We start from the raw sequence: 20,906 nt of genomic DNA, 5'->3' as shown, positions 1-20,906 counted from the left end.
TTCAGAGGCCTTCGGTAATCCAAGGATTATTGGCCGGTTACGATGCTAAACCTAAAGGGGCGGGTTTGGGTTGTGACACATCTGCAAGACAAAACACCCTAGCCGTAGTCGGGGGCCCTCTGATGCCCAAGTCAGTCCTTCAGTATTATCAAAATATTTAATGGACAAATTCATAGAAAGAAATTGCGTACCTCAACCCATGGAGGTGCTGCTTATTTATAATATCTATTGACTTACCTAACAAGTAATTTTAATGCTCCAGAAGTTCTATCCCAAACAATCTCTGATTGTTTAGGACTTCTATATCGATATGATTTCATCTCTTGATAAGTTTTGCATAACATAAAATACTAATGCAGTATTTGATAAGAATTTGACAACTGTCATATACTTGATAATCCACAATTACATCACGTGGCAGTGCTTGGATTCACATAATTCTTGTAGTTATTTTTATTTCCTCTCGTATATATGTTGCTTTCTTTTATTTTTCACACATACAAGTAACACACCACTTATGCCCAAGGCTATGAGTCAAAAAACCAACACTGCTCACCAGAAGGCCAAAACTTTTGGATGATGAAAAAAGGTTTTTTCATTTTATAGTTGAATTTTTCCCAATAATATTAGTGGCTTGATTTCATGCACATTCCTCAATTTGTTATCTCTTGCTCTTCATCATTTTCTTTGCTATCTACCTTTCCTCTCCATTCTTTTATTCTTTCTCCTGCGATGGATGCCTGCATTCATTTTATCATCATCATTGGAAAAATAATTTATATTAGTATTTCTTTTTTAAATTATTAACTAGAATGAATTGGTTGCATCTTTGTATAGAGAATCTACAAATGATAATCTACAGTTGTTTACCTCTTTGTTCCAATTGGTTCTATATATCATCCACAACAGGATGCATGTTTGTAAAATTGTTCCTGACAGCATTCCATCCCAAATCCCCTGCAAAATTATAAGAGAAAAGAAGAAAATGATGCACAAACTCTTTCAATTACAGACTATCATCTATTTTACATACCATTACTCTTAGCTGAATAACAATTGACGTCTCATTTTTTTTTCTTCTCCTGTTTAGCTGTGTGCATCTTTGAATTTGCTCTTCAGTGACATAGCCAACTTTTACATTCCTATATTGGGTGCCAAATTTTGGATATCTTTCGTTGATATGTGTGTGGGCTTACTGAACTAGATGTATTGACAGCACTTAATTTTAGTACTCAAATTTAATCACTGATGTGTAAAAACATTGTTCAACTTTATGACTGATTTGAGTATTTGGATTAGATCATTCTTAAGTTCTGTTTGGATCATGGGTTTGGATAAGGATTTGGAACGAAAAAGACAAAACGCAGGGATAAACACAATGTAGCTTGAGACTATGTTTCCCTGCCTTTTCTCTTTTTCTTTCCAAATCCTTAACCAAATTCATGATCTAAATGTAGTCTCAAGCTACATTAAAGCTTCGTTTGGCATTGGCTACGGTAGCCAACTTTTTTGTGTTGAGACTTTTTTAGTCTCGTTTGGTTTTTGTTTTGGGGCTTTTTTAACTTTTGTGAGAAAAAAATATAATGATTATGGTTTAGATGTGACTGTACGAGCACGAAATAATCTTCTTATATAATCCTATTGGTCAAGTTTGCACTCTTCCAAACAACATTGCTTTGCCACCTGAAAACACAAACGTGAGCTAACCGGCGGGTGTGTGCCGGAAACCCCTCCGATGCCTAAGTCAACAACTAGACAATAGACAATAAGCTCTGTGTATTCTAGAGTAAGAATTGGGATATCTGTACAAAGGTCTGGTCATGAGGTTTTATAGACTTTACTTGGCACAATCCTAGTAGGATTCCAACTCTCCCTATGAGAGTCCTCCTAGGAATTACACACCCTACTCACTACCAACCAAGTGAGATGGTTTTGCACAATCCTAGTAGGACTCTACTCTCTTTAGCAGAGTCCTCCTAGGAGTCACACTCCTGCTCACTGCCAACGAAGTGAGATGCTTACCTCTTTTATATAAGCTGCTGCAACAACACCGAGCTAAGTTACCTTGGTCACACACTTAGGTAATGATGTAGATGGCACCCGGCCGAGCTATACCAAGCCTGACATCCTTTCTCACCAATACCTTGGCTAACCACCAGGCCTACTTATTTCGGCTGACCCCTTTATCTCAGCTGACATCTTTACCTCGGTTGACACCTTTACCTCGGCTAACATTGCGGTCAACTAAGTTACTTCGGCTCTGTGAAACTTTAAGCACCACTGTCAGTCTTGACTTTGAGATAACGCCCTGCAGAGCTATCCTTTACCTCGATCCTCCTTTTACTAATTCCTCAGCCCAGGATAGCTAGGTCAGGCCATTGGTAGCCCATCTCTGACCGACCCGATGTTTAGATGATCAAGGACTGTGCTACATAAATAATTACCTCAGCCCATAGTTCGGCCCAAACTCGAAATATGAGATGTCTTTTTGGCCTAAGACCGAGCTACACCGGCCCTTATCTCGGACCATTACGCGGTCCAACTCCCAAAGAAGACTTTTCCTAGCTCGGCCCAATTTGTTTACAAATTACCCTCTCAATTGCCCCTTAATTCTATCTGCGTAGCATGATTGGGATTATTTTTCCTCCAGTCGAGCGAAGAACGCTCCATTCTGCCGAGCTAAAAAGTTTGTTCGGTTTCACAGCTTGTTCGGCCCCAATAAGCCTTGTCAGTTGCTCAACATGTCTTTCTACTAATTTGGTATGACGTCATTCCCAGGATACATGGCGTGCCCCGTTATCCTCGTTCTCTTGTTACCACCGTCATATACCTCCAAAATTTTGAACAACCCCTGTTTTTTTGCCTTCAACGTATATATCCTTCGAGTTTGTAATCGTACGGCGAGTCGCTCTTTCTGTGTCTCGCCGAGCAGTCTAACTTGGTTTATACTAACCCTGTAAATTTGCTTTAGCCGAGATAATCATCTCGGTCCAGGAATTCAAAAATTTGTTGGTCAAACCTGCCAACCTGCTTTGGTTGAGGTAACCATCATCCCGACCAAAGAGTTCAAAAATTTGTTGGTCAAACCTGCCAACCTTCTTCTGCCTAGATCTTGATCTCGGCTGAAAAGAACGAAGTGTTGGTTATTCCGGCCAACCCTCTCCAGCCTAGATCTTGATCTCGGCTGAAGAGAACAAAATGTTGGTTTTTCCAGCCAACCCTTTCCAGCCTAAATCCTGATCTCGGCTGAAGAGAACAAAATGTTAGTTTTTCCAGCCAACCCTCTCCAGCCTAGATCCTGATCTCGGCTGAAGAGAACAAAATGTTGGTTATTCCAGCCAACCCTCTCCAGCCTAGATCCTGATCGCGGTTGAAGAGAACAAAGTGTTGGTTATTCCAACAAACCCTCTCCAGTCTAGATCCTGATCTCGGCTAAAGAATGAAAAGTGTTGGTCAATCCTGCCAACCTTCCCAATTGCCCCTAGTCGGGCACAAACTTTTGTCTTTTTGTGCTTTTTTTAGCTCCAAAATGTATACCAAACGAGAACTAAGACACATGAACAAGGAGATTTTACCGTTACACCCATGTTGAATGGGTAGCCCAGCACCAGACCTAGAGGAATGCCAAGAAAATAGTAGCATGCTATGTTCACGTAGGCAACATAAGCTTGCCACCCTGCTCCAATGGCCACCCCTGCAAACAATACCATCGCCAGCATCGGTGATTAATCCGTTGAATAGACAAAAAAAAAAATTAATAAAAATTACAAAATAATGATTGTATACTATACCTGAGAGAGTAGGTTGTACACTGTCAATGACAATGCATATTGCTAACAATGGTGTGAGCTGATACACAATCTGTTTGACTTCTCTGCTATCTGAAAACAAGTCCGGGTATTGATTTCGGGCAATGATCAATACCAGTGCCATGATGAGGCCGAGCACAAATGACGTCACGGTGGCCACCACCACAGAGAATTTCGCGGTCCTTGGATGCGCTGCCCCGAGTTCATTTGACACCCTCACACTGCACATTAATTTCAAAATTTTGCTTGAGAGCCAAAACTTTTAAGTGATCATTTTTTCTCAATGTTTGTTTTCTTAGTTAAAATTCTATGGAGGGTTTGTTTTTAACCTTATGGCTGCATTGAACCCAATAGCTACCATGACTGTCCAGCCCAATATGTTCATGCTGCAAAACCAATAGCATAATGTAATAATTAGCAATATAGAATGCGAGTGTGTAGTTGCGATTGAATTGATGTATTGTAAGACCAATGTTTATATTTATTTGTAGTAAAATTGAAAATAAAAAATTTATTTGGTATATACATGTCTTTTGAAAATTTATTTAAGTGAGTTATGGCTAGTGTGAGAGATCATGGTCAAAAGTAATTGTCAACGGTCTTACGGTAGTCAAACGTGCTGGTAGTCAGAGGTGTTTGCCCGGTCACTAGAGGTGGTGCTTCGGAGGTAATTGTTGGAGGAAGTCACAATTTTTATTTATTTATTTAATTTTTGTGATTATAAGAATTTAAAAATTTAAAATGTTTCCAAGTTCTTAAAAATGAAAAATAAACGTAAAATGAGATTTTATTTAAGAAAGTTGGTGAAAAGTCTAATTTAAAGAGGGTATAAAATATTAGATCCAATGTAAAATATTATTTGGTGATAAGAATATGCCAGAAAGTCGTTGAGAATTTTCACCATAGCTAGAAATTTTTTTGAAAAATTGGCCAAAAAAGTTGTCGGCGACCGCAACTAGCGACCGGCGGCACCAGTTAAGTAGAGAAATATGAGATATTCAACAAATATGATGTTGAGTGACATGTGTCACATGTCAACAGATAAGTAGTTTGGTGAATTTTTACAGATAGAAAAATATACTCGGTGAATTTCAACAAGTAGACAAATTAATTAGGTGATTTTAAGAGATAAGATTATTTCAAGAGATGTTAATTTCAACAGATAGTTGTCTTTTTGAACAAATTGTGTCATTTTGACCTAAGGAGATTAGAACTTGGGGCTAATGGCCCAAAAGATTAAGAAATTGACTTATGACTTTTTTTTTTTTTTTTTTGACGTCAATTGACTTTTGACTTGAATGCCCATTTAATTTAATATTTTTAATTTTTTTTTTGTAAATATAAATAAAAAAATTATAAATATTAACATTATCAAATATGCCCTTCGTGTTGTGGAACAGAATTAGGAAAATTAATTTTTGGGTTAAATTCATATCACCCTCTCGTGATTTGGATTGGAGCACTTTACTTTCTTATGGTTCAAAGTTGGCCACCATGACTCTCTTAAGGATTTAATCTCTAGGAAGAGGTTATGTGTTCAACTCTCCCTAAAAGAGAGTTGAATCAGAAGACAATTTTTATATGTGCTAATCTAACAATTAAGAATTTTGCCGATCAAAAATTTTAAAAATATGGTTCACATATAGTTAGAAGCTCCCATATGGTTTTGGACCAAAGTGATACCATTGGTTTTTTCTTCAAAACTAATGGAAGATGTATCACACACACTATTTTTTAGAATGGGTTTGGATTTTTGAAAAAATAAAATGAAATTAATACAAGAAAAAGGCAATATTTTCTCTAAACCTAGAATCAGATTAATATGTTAATTAAAATATAATTAAGAATTGATCTAAAATATAAAATATAATTAAGGATTGATTTAAAATATAATTAAATAAAAATATAAAATAAATAATAATTAAGAATTGATCTAAAATATGTAATTAAATTAATATTAAATTAATATGTTAGGAATTATAATAAGTAGTTAAGAATTTAGGTTTAATTTTGATTTAAAATATAATTAAATTAACATTAGATTAAAAAGTTAGGAATTATAATAAATAATTAAATATTTAGGATTGATTCTAATTTAAAATATAATTATATTAAAATTAAAATCAAAAGTTAAGAATTATAATAAATAATTAAGAATTTAAAATATGAGTTGAAAAAAACTAAAGTGCTTGGAGATATTTTTTTGATTTTTTATTAAAAAAAAAGTGTAAAAAATAGAGAGAATTTAAACTTTGAAAAATTTAGTCTAACATCCCTCTTCAACTTTTAGTAATGAAATAAATTCACAATACGTTTTTTTTTATAACCTAAGGTCCATCATCCACAATATCAGCTCTCATGACAACGACGATGAACATCAAGAAGAAGGCGGCAAGATTTTCCTCGACGAAAGCGATATCTTTCACGAAATCCTCATCTCGACGACGAAGGTCCTCCCTCTTCCCTTTCTCTCTCTCTACCTCTCACTCTATATACAGATATATATATATATATATATATGTAGAATTTGGGTTTATTTGAGCCTTTAATTGCGGAAATAGTCGAAGCAAAAATTCTTCAACCGCATTCTCATCATCTCTCTCCACTATACTATATATATACACAAACATGCACTATAAGAAAAAAATTGAGTCAAACCCATTTGATGAAAAGAAATCTAAAGACTTATGCATCAATTAATAGCAGCAAGTAAAACACTTCTGTTATCAAAATACAAAAAAAGTGATTTGACTTTTTAAAACAATGAACTCATAGTCGACTCAGTTGATCTGTGGATGCTAGAAGACCTTCCAATGACTCATCATCAATTTTATAGTTCAATTTTCTTTGATTTAGTCAAAACACAGAAAAAATTGTGATCAAATCAGAAAAAATTGGTTAAAACACAGATAAATTTGTAAGCAAACTAGAGAAATTTCAATCAAGAAAAATTTCAAAACACAAAGAAAATTCAAAATAGAAAAAAAATCAAAAAAATTGAACAAACGAGATAAATTTCAAAATATAGAGAAATTTCAAATTTTTTTTAGAAAAATATTGAGAGATCCAACCGCTATAAAAATATTACATGTCTTTTGTCTTATAAAATTTTAATAGCAGGGATCTTAAAAAAAAAAAATTCCTTAAATTTTTTGTATGACTTTAATTTTTTTTTGAACTTTTTAAATAATTTTTTAATTAAATAAACCTATTGTCAAACGGGATTTTCCATGTGAAGATCTCGTATCACTTCTTATCTTATAAGTTATATTCTATATTTCCTTAAATCTGATTGGTTCATATTGTATCAACAAAAGTAAATTAAAAAAAAAATAAAATCTAAGAGAATAGAGAAGAACCAATGATCTGGATTCTTCTAGTTTGTTTTTGTTTTTTCAATCTTGATTATCTAGCATTACTCATACATGTCCATTATTATTGGTGTTTGGTGGTGGTTCATAAAAGGGGTGTGAGTGAAGACATGAAAATGAAGCAAACTCACCATATTGATAAGGCATCAACATTAACTTCAGCATTCTTTAGATATCCAGCGAATAGAATCAGTGCCATAAAATACCATGTTTCTAAGCTGCACAAACCTTAGAAAACATTAGATTAACACAAAAAAAAAAATTATTGGATTACAAGTATATATATATATATATATGATGATGTTATCTTATTTGAGTGTTGCGTGTCACATATCACATTATTAAAATGATTTTGATTTCATGCTTTGAAATTATTCTATAGGACAACATGTCAATAAAAAAAAATTGTATAACATTTGTTAGTTTGTGTAGTATTTTTCTATTAATTATGACCTTGTTGAATAGTACAATGAACTTTATTTAAAAAAATTGACTAGTGATGTTTGATTGCCATTTTATAGTACAACTTATTTGATTTTTTAGCTTATTTAATAAATGTGAGATTCAATTTTCTTATTTTTTAAATTTATTTAAAGTTTTTAAATATATATGGACAAAAAAAAGTTTCATCTCTTTTGTCTTAATTACCAATATAAAAAGACTGATAAGGACATGTTCGATATTTAAAAAAAAAAATTATGTGTCAACTTAATTAAATAGGTGTAACTTTTTTTTCGAGAGAATATAAAAAAACTACGTCAAATAGTTTGATAATTTATTTTAATTCTTTTAAATTAGTAATTTAATGTTGTATTTGGTTAAGAAATATGAGAAAGAGTGAAATAGAATTAATCTTTAACCTTCCTATCAAATTATCATTATTTTACAATGCTGAATAATGATTTCATTTATGATATAGTTATTATTATTTTTTTAGCCAATGAATGATAGGAATGGACATTCTGATTATATTACAATTCATTTTAGTGAATTAAATACGATCTAAAAACTTTTAATTATGAAAACTAAGATAGCCTATCGCATGTGTAGCTTAAAGTCTCGTTTGTCAACAATACATTTTAGTTAAAAAATTATTAAAATAACTTATTTCTAAATGAGGCCTACGTGTTTGAGGTTTTTTTTTTAGTTATTTTTTTTAATCTTTAGTAAACTTTAAAAAAAATAATTCAAATCTTTAACCTTTTGGACTCTATTCGACTAAATGGATTTTTTTTTTTTTTTATAAAAAATTTAGAAAAAAAGTTCAGAAAGGACAAATTTTTTTTTTTGACCTTTTCATTGAATAAATTACAAATGCCAAACGGCCCTAAATAATTTTTTTTTTCTTCTTTTGGGATGTGAATTGGCTTTATGATTTTTTGACATTTTTAGTATGAAACTAAAACGTTTCGTTTGGGATAGACTTTTTGACTTTTAAAAGATAAAAAATAAAATAATTATGATTTGAATGTTATTTTTTGTTGTATTTGGCTAAAATAGCCACTTGAATTATTAATTGAAATAAAATTCTGACATCAGTAAAAATTATTAACTAACTTATTTGTTATGAAATTAGAAACTTTAAAAGGCGAGATATAATTTTTAAAACTATAAAGGAAAAATCGTATTTTAAGTGAACTTTAGAAGATGTATTTGTAATTTGCCCTTTTTTTTTTTTGTTTTAGTGAATCTTTTTAAAAAATTTTAACTTTTTATATTTATCTATACCAGACGGATCTCAAAAATAATTTTTTTAATATAATTTTAAAAAATATCACTAGAAACAAAAAAATAAAATTAAAAAAAAATATATTTTTTAATTATATGCCAAACAGTCCTAAATAATTTTTTCTTTGTTTGGGATGTGGATTGGCTTTATAATTTTTTGACTTTTTTAGCCCGAAGCTAAAAAGTCTCGTTTGGGATTAACTTTTTGACTTTTGTAAGAAAAAAATAAAATAATTGTGATTTGAATGTTATATTTTGTTCTAAGGTAATGCTAGGAATACCAAATTTTCTACCAAATAAATGACCAAATATTTCACATGGGTGTGGGGTCCGCAATTTTGTTTGGTAGAAAATTTGAGGTCTATATCATTTTCTTTTGTTCTATTTGACTAAAATAGCCACTTAAATTATTAATTGAAATAAAATTTTGACATCATTAAAAACTATTAACTAACTTGATGATTTGTTAATGAAAGTGGTCATTTGTTATGAAATTAGAAACTTTAAGAGGCGAGATATAATTTTTAAAACTACAAAGGAAAAAATCGTATTTTAAGTAAATTTCAAGATATGTATTTGTAATTTATTCATTTTTATTTTATTTTTAGTAAATCTTTTTTAAAATTTTTAACTTTTTATATTTACCTATACCAGGCGGATCTTAAAAATAAATTTTTTTAATATAATTAAAAAAAATATCACTTGAAACAAAAAAAATAAAATAAAAAATATTTTTTTTAATTATATGCCAAACACCTAAATAATTTGGCATTCGTTTGGGATGTGGATTAGTTTTATAATTTTTTAGCCTTTTTAGTCATGGATTAAAAAGTCTTATTTGAGATAATTTTTTTAATTTTTTTGATTTTTATAAAAAAAAATAATTATAATTTAAATATGATACTTTTGTCCTGTTTAATTAAAATAAATTTTACTCTCTATAACTATTTTAATTGAAATGGACATGTTGAACATAACCTTGATATAAAATTTAAAGATTTCAAAAAAAAAAAAAAAAAAAAAAAAACTAAAAGTCATAAATGTGGTGGACCACTGTCAAACAATTTTGTCGACAAGCAATAATGTAATGTGTATGTTTCCATGAAAATGTCAACAGAGACGAGGCAGGTGAAACACGTTGTCAAATTTTAATTAAACATAAATCTAGAAAGATCTGGTCAAGAAGTAAAAATTGTGCGGATGAGATTTTAATTGAAATATTGTATAAATTTTAATTGGATAATTTTTTTTAGATTTGTAGTATTATTATAAATTAAATAAGTAAAAATATAATGAATTATAAAAATTTATTTTAAATTTAATTTTAAAAATAAGTGTTATGTATGAATTTAAAATTAATAAAATCTATAATACACCTATATTGAGGGTAGACCATTAAATATTTTTAAATATAGAATATTGTTGTTAAAGAAGTGTTAGCTAGGGTTACCCCTAAGGCCCCGTTTGTTTTGGGAGATAGAATGAATGGGATTGATAATGAGGGGATTGATAGTGAGGGGATTAATAATGAGGAATTGTTAAATTATTTTTATATAAAATAATAAAATAAATAAAAAAATATAAAAAATTAAACATTATATTTAAAAAAAAATTCCCAATATATAAAAAATAAAAAAATTTCTAATACTCTCACTATTTTCTAATACCATCTCTACCTCCTCCTTATCAATCTCCCTTCCAAAGGTATTAGCAATACCAAGGGACTAATAGTCCCAAGGCTTTCTCTGCAAACAAACAGGAGCTTTAGTAATACCTTGGCATTACTAGTCCCAATACCCTCCCTATAACCCAAAACAAACGGAGCCTAAGAATCTAACTTTTTATTTATTTTACATCGTATTACTTTTCACATAAAATAATAAAAAAAATTAAAAATGAATTGATTTTTTTTTCCCCCAACTTTTCAAAACATCACTCGGTGGAATGAGAGTGAAATATGATTGATAGTGACTCCATCATTAATCATCTATGCCACTATCCACATGATATATAAAATGCCAAAAGTAGGTTTCAAAGGACCTCGTCTTGAAATATCTCTCTAAATTTGTGTACTAAGAGATTTATAGTTATTTTTTTACTAGAGTTTATCAATATTTTTATAAAGAAAATTTAATTCAATTTTTTTTTTTTCTAATTTAAAGAAATTTTATCTAGTTTAAAGAAATTTTAGTCTCAACTTAAAAAAATTCAAAATTTCTCTAGTATAATTATAGAGAAATTTCAAAAATTTTCTGTAAAAATTAAAATTTCTTAGAGCCGTGCCGAAATTTCTTTGAGACAAAATTTTTTAAAGTCGAATTTTTTTTATAAAAAAGTTGAGAGACCTTAACTACTTTAAAATATTGTGTATCCTTATAAAATCTTAATATTAGAGATCTTTAAAAAAAATCCCCTTAATTTTAACTCTTTTTTTCCTCTCTCTTTTGGTTCCGCATCATTATTTATGTTTTTTTTTTTTTTTAAAATTTTTGCATCATTAAATTGATATAAACATTTCATAATTTTTTTTTACCAACAAAAAAGAGACTTTATTAATAAACGGCAAAGTACAAAATACGGATTCAACAACATCAATAAAGAATAACGAATGCAAAAAGCATTACGATATGCAACATTTCATAATTTATTTGGTATGTAAAGTATCAAATTGGATTTTTATTCAATAATTGATATTCAAATTATATATTTTTGTTCAGTAGTTAATATTAGAACAAATATATATAAACTAAATTCTTTTACAATGTGTAAATAGAAACTCCCTTACTCAAACGTTAGGCATCACTTTGTGTTAATTATTAATTATTGTTGAGAGTGATATTGTATATACATAATGTTTAGGAGGATATTTATAATTCCATCATTTGACTAATTTATAGTTTTAAAATTGTTTCACAGCTTGTGTGCTGGCACAAGCCTCGGATCCATAAAAAGACAAAGAAAGGGATAGAAAATAGTAAATCATCGTGGTTCCATACTTACGAATATTTTATGATGATTTTTCATACTTCAATGTAGACTTAGATGTATTTTGAAAAGTTGGTAAAAAATTATTTTTTTTGTCTTTTTAGTTTATTTTATCTTTTTATGAGTAAAAAAATGTAAGAAGTGATATGACTCAAAATGAATAAAAAATCAAAAGCTGACGTTTTTATCTCTTCCCAAAACAGCCCTTAATCTACAAGTCTATGCTTTTATTATGCATGATTGATGAGTTGATTTTGAGAGTTGATATAAACATTTCATAATTTATTTCCTACATCAAATCTTGTGTCTTTAAAAAAAAATATATATAAGAAAGACAAATTATTGGTTGTGAAAAGTTATACGTAGTGCGTGTGATTTATTTATTTTTTATGGACAAATGTTAGTTATTAATTGTCAGATTAGTATTTATAAGAAAAAATCTTCCTATCATTGACAAAACACATAAGTGTTTATACTCTTTTAATTTAATCCCGTGAAGAGAGTTGAACTCATAACTACATTGGGACTAAATCTAAAAAAAGGTATGGTAGCCAATTAGACTAGGCCTAGTTAGTTGTGACTGTGATTTATTTGTGCACCAAGTGGATGTGGATGCACGATTGGCTTAATTACATGTGAGATAAATGATATGTAACATTAAATTATTTTTCAAATTTTATTTCAAAAATAAGATTGGTGGTTCAAATTTGAAGTTGATATTGTGATCCATATAAATATTTTTTAAAATAATCTTTTAAATATTTTTCTAAGTTTTTAGTATTGTGGAATTATGTGACTCATAACTACTCACATTTTAATATCATCTAATGCAAAGCAAGCAAAAACTCTTTGAACACATAAACTAGGCACAAAAATAATGCAGAATGCATCTATATTCTGTATTCAATTTTATAATTGATTTTTGTAATCACAGCAAAAATATAATTTTGGACATCGTAGACATATTTTGGAATTGATTTCAATAATTTAAAGTATTTATTTTTTAAGATTTATTGAATAGAATATTTATATAAAATAAATAAATAATCAAATATCAATAATTATATATTTAAATTATATTTATTTTTAAAAAATAAACAACAAATAATAAATAATCTTTTTAGTGAACAATCTAAATTATCAAAATCGATCCACTAAATCCAACTGTCCTCTTAAGTTAGATGGCTAGTATTGAGAGAATCCAAACTTTTTGACTTACCAAAGCATAACAGCTGATGCAAGAGATAACTTGACAAACCCCCAAAGATTATGGAAGGCCTTCCATGAAAATCCAGACCAAGCTCGACCACAAGCTCCACTAAAGATATACAAGAGCTGAGCCACCACTATGAGCCACCATGATGCATTCAGCACCACTGCCGCCCCCACAAGCCCCCACCCCAACTTCAGCATCAGAAGCCAGCTGAAAATAGTGTGTAAAACCAGCGCTGCCGCCGCTATCACCGCCATAGCCAGCATCTTGCTCTGTGCCTGCAAAAACTTTGCCAATGGAAAAACCATGGCATAGGCAAACAGCTGTGGAATCATCCACACCGCGAAAGTCCCCGCCGCCTCTGATATCTCACTTGTTTGGCCGATGAGTTTCAGAATTGGTGTTGCAAAAATATAGAAAAACATCAATACAAGTGATGTGGTGTTGAGTATGACCCATGATCTCTGCATGTACACCCCTAACATGTCTAGTTGACCGGCTCCGAACGCTTGCCCACATAGCGTCTCTAGGGCACTCCCCATCCCCAACTGTTCAAACAAGTCATTGATTGATCAGTAAAACTTTGATATATTCCTTTGAAATGAACAAATTTTTAAAAAATTTTATGAAAGTGGTTAGAATTGAAAATGTGTTAAGACATTAAAGGTCTAGTACCTTTATTCGGGCTTTTATGGTAGCATAACTTGATTACTCAAATTGAGAAGATATGAACGATTGGGATTTTTGCATACCAAGTAAGCCCGAATCCTCTGGCTAGTACTTGTAAATTAAATTTATTACATTTAACTCATTATTTTTTTCCGAATACGTAACGTTTTTTATTTTTATTTTTTTATATTAATCCTAGTAAGTAGGCTGAGAATTATGTATGGTACATATATATAACTTACCAAGATGCCAAAAGAGAATCCGGCAATGACAGAGTTTTCAACAGACACGGCTGCAAGTTCGGTAGTTCCGACATGGCCGGCGAAGACTTGAGTGATAGCTCCGAGAGAATACTGGCAAATGGAGGTGAAGATTGCCGGACCGGCAAGGTACCAGAGTTTTTTTGATTCAACAATGGATTCTCTGAAGAAATCATTGATGCTACGAATTGGTTTGATATCGGCTTCATCGGCAACGAAGGATGAAGATCGAGAAGTGTTTGATTTTCCTATATAGTCACCAGCTATGGTGGACAGAAGTGGCTGCTTACTATTCTCCTCCTCCATGTTAGAGAGAGAGAGAGACAGAGAGAGTGTGTGAGTGAGTGAGTGAGTGAGGCTGATTAAAACCTATTTGATGAGGTGGGATGGGATTTAGATTCCATGCAATTTAATAACGACAACAACACTGCTACACAAATTCATATGTTTTATCAGATTTTTATTTTAAAAAATCAATCAATGTAGGGTGGACGCTGCACCAATTCATTTTCTACTGCACAATTTCATTCTAAAATTTTTCTGAATTAATACAATTACTGATTTAATAAATTTTGTAATGCTTTCACCCTATCTCCACATAGTTTGATCATTAATGTTACAAATATTGATTGAATAAGTCTCACAACTCACAATGATTTTCTTCCAAATAGAAAAAAGATAAGATTTGGATCAATTTTTTCTTTAATTTGTTTTGTTTTTTAATTGCCTGGTAGATAGTCAAACTATGGTACTTGGACCAGTGAATTTGCCAGCATGCAATACCTTATTAAATATGAAAAATGATACTCTTATAACTTTTTATTTTTTTTTAATTTTTTTTTAACAAGACTGATATGATATAATATTTTTGAAAGGGGAGGCTTGTCTCCAGATCTATTGTGTAAGTTGGTAGTGTTAAGTTATGTGGGATTTATTACGGAATTCGTTTTTTGACAAATTTAAATCGTTCAGGTTGTTGAATTTAATGTGTAGATCATTCACTCAAAAATTCATATTAATTCGATAATTATAATTATATAATTTTATTAAATTTATCAAATTATTTATTTTTTTATTTTATATAAATGATCTATATATAAAAATCAATAAAGGAAATAGTTTGATAGTTGAAACAAGCCTTGTGATAGGCTCACAAGACCTAGCAAGAATCCCCTTCTTGCATCATTTTTTACTTGTAGGGCTATTGGACCTACTTTTAGGTCCAATTTTGATAATTCAAATTGTTTATATTTTAAGATTTGTTCAGTATATCATACCTGTAAAAAATCAAGTTGATCGGATATTATAAAGTATATGTTCGGAAAAATTGAATTAAAAACTATTTTTTTTTTAAAATTTAATAAATAGTTTTCCGAACACATGTTTTCTGATATTCGATCAACTTGATTTTTTACAGATATGATATACTGAACAAATCTTAAAATATGAACGGCTCGGATTATCAAAATTGAGCCTAAAAGTGGGCACAATAACCCTACAAGTAAGAAATGCAAGGAGGAAGTGCAAGGAGGGGATCTTGACTCCACAAGACCCAACAATACTCTTAAATCCATAGTTGACTAGAGACAAATATGATATTAAAAAAAAAATATTATTATTATTATTTTTTTTTTGATAAAAAAATAATAAATATAAAAAATGAAGATTGATGGTAACGGGATATATTGCGTGGTAGGTGACGCTCTCATTGGGAAGACCCATCAATTTTTAAAATAAAATAATTGTGTTAAAATAAAAGGTGACATATAAATGTAACATAAAAGGTGAATTTCATAGGTGAAGTTTATTATATATATATATATATATTTTTTTTTTTTTATCAGAAAAAAAGGGTTCTATGGTGTCATCATGGCCCCATTAGGCCCTAGCCTTGGGGTAATCGATTGTTAGTTAGGAATTAACCCCCACCAAGTAAGGAACCCACCACTAGAGAACCAATGGAGGGCAACTACACGCCGCAGCAGAGGACAGGGTTCGAGAGGAGTATGAGCGTGTTCTCAAGAGAGATTTCAAACGTCCCTTCCAGAAATCGACCCTGACTTTCAGTTAGGAAATGTGCCGCATTCTCCGCCAGGAGTTTATTATCTTTGATACTCACTATTTATCTTTTTTCTATAAAAATTATATAAATTAATAATTTCTCCCCTCAGTCAATGATTAGAGTTGAAAGGTCTTAGTTCCTCATTACGGGCTCACATTTGATCTGTTTTGACCATTCGAATTATTTATTTTATAAATTTGTTGATTGTATTAATTATCTAAAAAGTAAAGTTGATCGGTTATTGGTAGTCATTTTATCGAATCATATTTGTTTAGAAAAAAAAAATTGATTATATGATTTTAAAGATAGTTTGTCTAGTCTTTTATTTTTTATTTTTTATTTTTTAAAAATATGATTCAATCAAATGATTCTTGATACCAGATTGATTTAATTTTATATAGATAATTTTCTGAACGAATTCTACAAGAGTAATGATTTGGATCGTTAAGACACATCCAATGTTGGTTTACAGTGAGCCGCAGTGAACCTATCCAATCAGATCATGAATTGAAGAGGAGTGCTGCCTATTAATTAAATGTACATAATAGATTTTCTAAAAACTATATGAAAGACGAAAAGACCATTACTAATGAATGTAGCACTTTTTGAGGGTTTCAAAATTTTCACAAATATCTCATAAAAACAAGGTTTTTATATGAATGCCATGCAATTAAATTTTTATTCAAATTTAGTTTATAAATTGATGTGGTAAATGAGTTATTCTTTGTTAGAATAGTAGAGAGAGAGAATAATATGTATTGTATTGAATGATTGTATTGAATGTATTCTATATAATATAAGACATGTATATATAGGCTGAGAAAGAGTATCCTACTAGAAACCTAATTATGACTATTCCTAAATATATCTAGGAAATCAATACCTAATATATTTAGGAATACCACATATATATTAACATTCCCCCTCAAACTCAAGGAGGATAAACATCTGGAGTTTGAAGAGAGAAACTAAAGCATGAAATAAAATTGAATAAAATAAAAAGTAAATAGATTGCAAAATCTGAACAGGAGCGCAAGGGTGCTTGAAATAGATCAAAGACCAGAACTAAAGCCGGGAGACAGTTTATGGTCATGTCGGACTATTGTGGGAGCTAACCGGAATCAATGTCGGGATAGTTTGAAGGAGTCATGTCGGACCGATGTAGTAGCTAACCGGAATCAATGTCAGAACAGTTTAAATGGGTCATGCCGGACCGATGTAGAGACAGATTAAAAGGGTCGTAAAGGGTCGTGCCAGACCGATGTAGAGAACTGGATGTTGAACCAGCAAGCATGACACACACATAACTAATGGCATGGTGCTGAACGATGATGGCAACAGATAACTGAGTGTGCTAGGGGATGGCTTGGATAGTACGCCAAGGGGCGACTTTGGTGGTGCGCCAAGAAGACGGTTTAAAGAGTGCGGTGAAAGGAGACGGCTTAGGTAATGCGTCAATGGGGCGGCTTAGAGAGCGCCAAAAGAGGCGGCTTAGTGGTGGTTTGGGGCTTAGGTGGTTCAGATGGTATATCACCATGCTCACTATGATATAGGTATAATACCCCCCTCAAACTCAAATAGGTGTGAAGATAGATACCTATTTGAGGTTGAAGCAGAAGGAAACACAGAGTGGAGCAGAAGTATAAAAAAAAATTAAAAAAAAAAATATGATAGAGATACTTGGGATAGGAATAAACCAGTGGATAGAGGAAGAGATCACCACAAAACGATACTGACAAGAAAATATGACAGCAGAATAGGTTGAGGTCTAGCGGGAGGCCAAGGCGAGGCTGTCGCCCGCCGGTGGAGCAAAAATATTAGATTCTTAACCTAGCTCTAATACCATGTTAGAATAGTAGAGAGAGAGAATAATATGTATTGTATTGAATTGAATGATTGTATTGAATGTATTCTATACAATAAAAGGCATGTATATATAGGCTAAGAAAGAGTAATCTACTAGAAACCTAATTATGACTATTTCTAAATATATTTAGAAAATCAATACTTAATATATTTAAGAATACCACATATACATTAAAATTCTTATACTCTAGAAAAAATCACTTTTCTCTTTCACCTTTTCTGTTAGAATATAGATGATGATGGGTCAATGAAACACACAATGCAATGGAAATTTCTTTTTCAAATTTAGTTTATAAATTGATGTGGTAAATGAGTTGTTCTTAATGTTTTATTTTTTTTAAAAATTAAGAGAATTTAAAAAGTTTAAAAAAAATGATTAAAAGATTTAAAAATTCACAAAAATTAAAAAAAAAAAGGAATTAAAAACTTCAAAATTGTTTTCACAAATTACAAAACCAAACAAATATCTTTTATAAATTTCAACAATCAAATACATATTATATAAATTTAGCCAACGAAACAACTAGCTCTGCACCGTGTACAACAGACGTTCCTCTGCACCTCTGCACCGTGTACAACAGACGTTCCAATTTTGCTTCTGCATGTGTGAAGCACATGTCGTCCACAGACACAATTATTGGTGTCTGTTAGAGAAAGGTTACTTTTGTCACTTTAATAGAACAATTCAAACAGCGCGAGTTTTAAAAGTTGATGAGATCTTGTCCCAAAAAAATATTTGATGAGATTTGATGTTAATAGGGTCAAGGGTAGTGAAAAAGTGAAAATCATAATAATTAGGGCTGGTTTGACGTAGCATAAAAAAAAATAAGAAGTCAAAAAATTATTAAAAAAATTTAAAATTTATCACTATTTATAAATATATATATATATATATATATAAAATATATATATAAAAAAATAAATTTACAAAAAAAATATAATCCAAAAAGTCATTGACGTGTCTGAACCAGATTGTACAAATTACCTAATCGACTGCATAAAAAATTTACAAAAATCGATGTTGGTCGGTGTATGGGGGCCTATCACGGGTCCCGTTTTAATAATCGGAACCGTTCAATGCGTAGACTTCGTTGAGTACTACATGCTTGTAAAAAATTACGTTGATCGGATATTGATAACTATGTGATCAAATCAAATTTTTTTTCAGTCGTTTATTTTTAATCATCTATTTTTTTTATTTATAGAAAACTAATTTGATCACATAGTTATCGATATCCGATCAACGTGATTTTTATCAAGCATATAGTACTTGACGAGTTCTACACATTAAACGGTTTGAATTATTGAAATGAGACCCGTGATAAACCCCTCCAGTCCGATGAAGGGCATATATGAATCTGAAGCATGTTTGCCCTCACACACAATTCAAAGCATTCCGTATTGCTTTCTTCAACCGTCACTGTCACTATGCATAGGGCATAGGAGTAAAATGGTATTTTTTTTTTATTTTATACAATATTTAGTACAAATTTTTTCGTAAAAAGTTAAAAAATTATCCCAAATAACCATCTTTTTCTCCTCAACTTTTTAGTCTAAAAAACTTAAAAAGTGTACTTATTTAGGACATTCCAAATAACCCCTTAATAAGAGTAAATTAGACTTTACCTTTTTATATTTGGTGTTTTTTTATTTTGACTTTTTATATTTTAATTTTTTTAATTTACTTTAAAAATTAATTTATGTTCAAAATTAGAAAAAAAAAAAGACATATTGACCGCCACGTGACATAGAATTTTTTTATAATATATATACCTCACACCTCTAACGGCTAACTTAAATCCTAATTTAATAATATACTTTTTATGTTATGTGGCAATTAATGTGACATTTTCTGTTCAATTTTAAACAGAAATTAGCTTTAAAAATGAATTAAGAAAAATTTTAACCTGAAGGGCCAAAGTGAAAAGGAAAATTTTAAGGGTCAAAGTGAAAAAATGATCAAACATAAATGGGATAAAATTTAATTTACCTAATTAATAAATATTGCAATTTTTTTTAAAGCCACATTTCTTGAGATTTAAAAAAAAATTACAACAAGCCCCACAATTTTGACCTAATTATACCGGTCTTGTTTTTAATAAGATTAAAGAGAATTGGAACTAATGTAGGTGTGTGAAAACACAATAATAAATAAGATAAAATATATATTTTATTGTAAAAGAGATGCTACTATCCATTTTTCATTTATATAACTAACAATTTACTGTTAAAAATTGGTTAAGTATCATGTAAATTAAAATTTTAAGAAAGTATAATGTAAATATGTGAAACTTGTAGGGTTTGACTGCATTATTTCTAACCTCAAGGGTAATTTATCTTCTTTGTTTTTTTTTTTTAAAACTAATTGAGCTGTTATTTAGTAAAAATATTTTTGAATGATCCTGTACGAGCACGAAATAATCTTCTCATATAATTCTGTTGACCAAGTTTGCATTCCTCTAAACGTCGTCGCTTTGCTACCTGAAACACCCATGAGCTAGCCGGTGGGTGTGTGCTAGAAATGTGATAACCGTGTTCCGTATTATGCTAATTGATCTTAATTATGATTGTAATAATTACATGATTATATGTGTTTCTGTAATTCTATCTGTTCACCGTAGAAAAATCTGTTTGATTTTATGCTTTAGAATATAAATTGAAGACCTTATCTACCACAGAAACTAAAATTGATTATGCCATAGTGACTAGCGTAACTTTTAGAGTCTATGGTGAAATTTAATTGAAAATTGATTCGGATTAAAGTAATTAGATTCAGAACGATTAAATTAAGCTCAATTATTTAGCCTAATTAAACTTGATTATGAAAGCCTATATAAAGAGCCTTATTACACTCAATTCCTCCTCTTTAATTCATTTTGGCTGAGATTACTCTAGAGAAAGAGAGAGAGGGTCGGTTAGAGTGAGGGAGTGAAGGCAATTGGA

The 20,906-nt window shown here is 30.5% G+C and overlaps 1 protein-coding gene across 2 annotated transcripts; it reads right to left on the bottom strand.

The window, feature by feature from the left end:
• Window positions 1–361: 361 nt before the first annotated feature.
• On the bottom strand, window positions 362–14,413 carry LOC114301085 (protein DETOXIFICATION 29). Of its 2 annotated transcripts, XM_082892837.1 has the most exons (8): window positions 14,018–14,413; window positions 13,113–13,654; window positions 7,312–7,398; window positions 4,139–4,195; window positions 3,792–4,030; window positions 3,576–3,694; window positions 871–957; window positions 362–740 (listed from the first exon to the last, which is right to left on the bottom strand). In XM_082892837.1, exons 1-8 carry the CDS (start codon window positions 14,339–14,341, stop codon window positions 654–656), a joined length of 1,542 nt encoding a protein of 513 aa, XP_082748963.1. In that variant the 5' UTR covers window positions 14,342–14,413; the 3' UTR covers window positions 362–653. The 2 variants fall into 2 exon arrangements, with proteins under 2 accessions (XP_082748963.1, XP_082748964.1); XM_082892838.1 differs by lacking the exon at window positions 7,312–7,398.
• Window positions 14,414–20,906: the final 6,493 nt, after the last annotated feature.

Source organism: Camellia sinensis, chromosome 10 (assembly GCF_055761805.1).
Source record: "Camellia sinensis isolate YWXY chromosome 10, ASM5576180v1, whole genome shotgun sequence".
Classification (NCBI taxonomy): Eukaryota; Viridiplantae; Streptophyta; class Magnoliopsida; order Ericales; family Theaceae; genus Camellia; species Camellia sinensis.
This window is presented reverse-complemented; position numbering and strand designations above follow the sequence as displayed.

Excerpts from the sequence above, each read along its gene's own strand:
- LOC114301085 (XM_082892837.1), bottom strand. The coding sequence starts at position 14,341 with ATGGAGGAGGAGAATAGTAAGCAGCCACTTCTGTCCACCATAGCTGGT. Across the intron at positions 13,655-14,017 it reads GATTCTCTTTTGGCATCTTG|TTGGGGATGGGGAGTGCCCT; the intron begins GTAAGTTATATA and ends TTGTTTGAACAG. Across the intron at positions 4,196-7,311 it reads GTTGATGCCTTATCAATATG|CATGAACATATTGGGCTGGA; the intron begins GTGAGTTTGCTT and ends TTGGTTTTGCAG.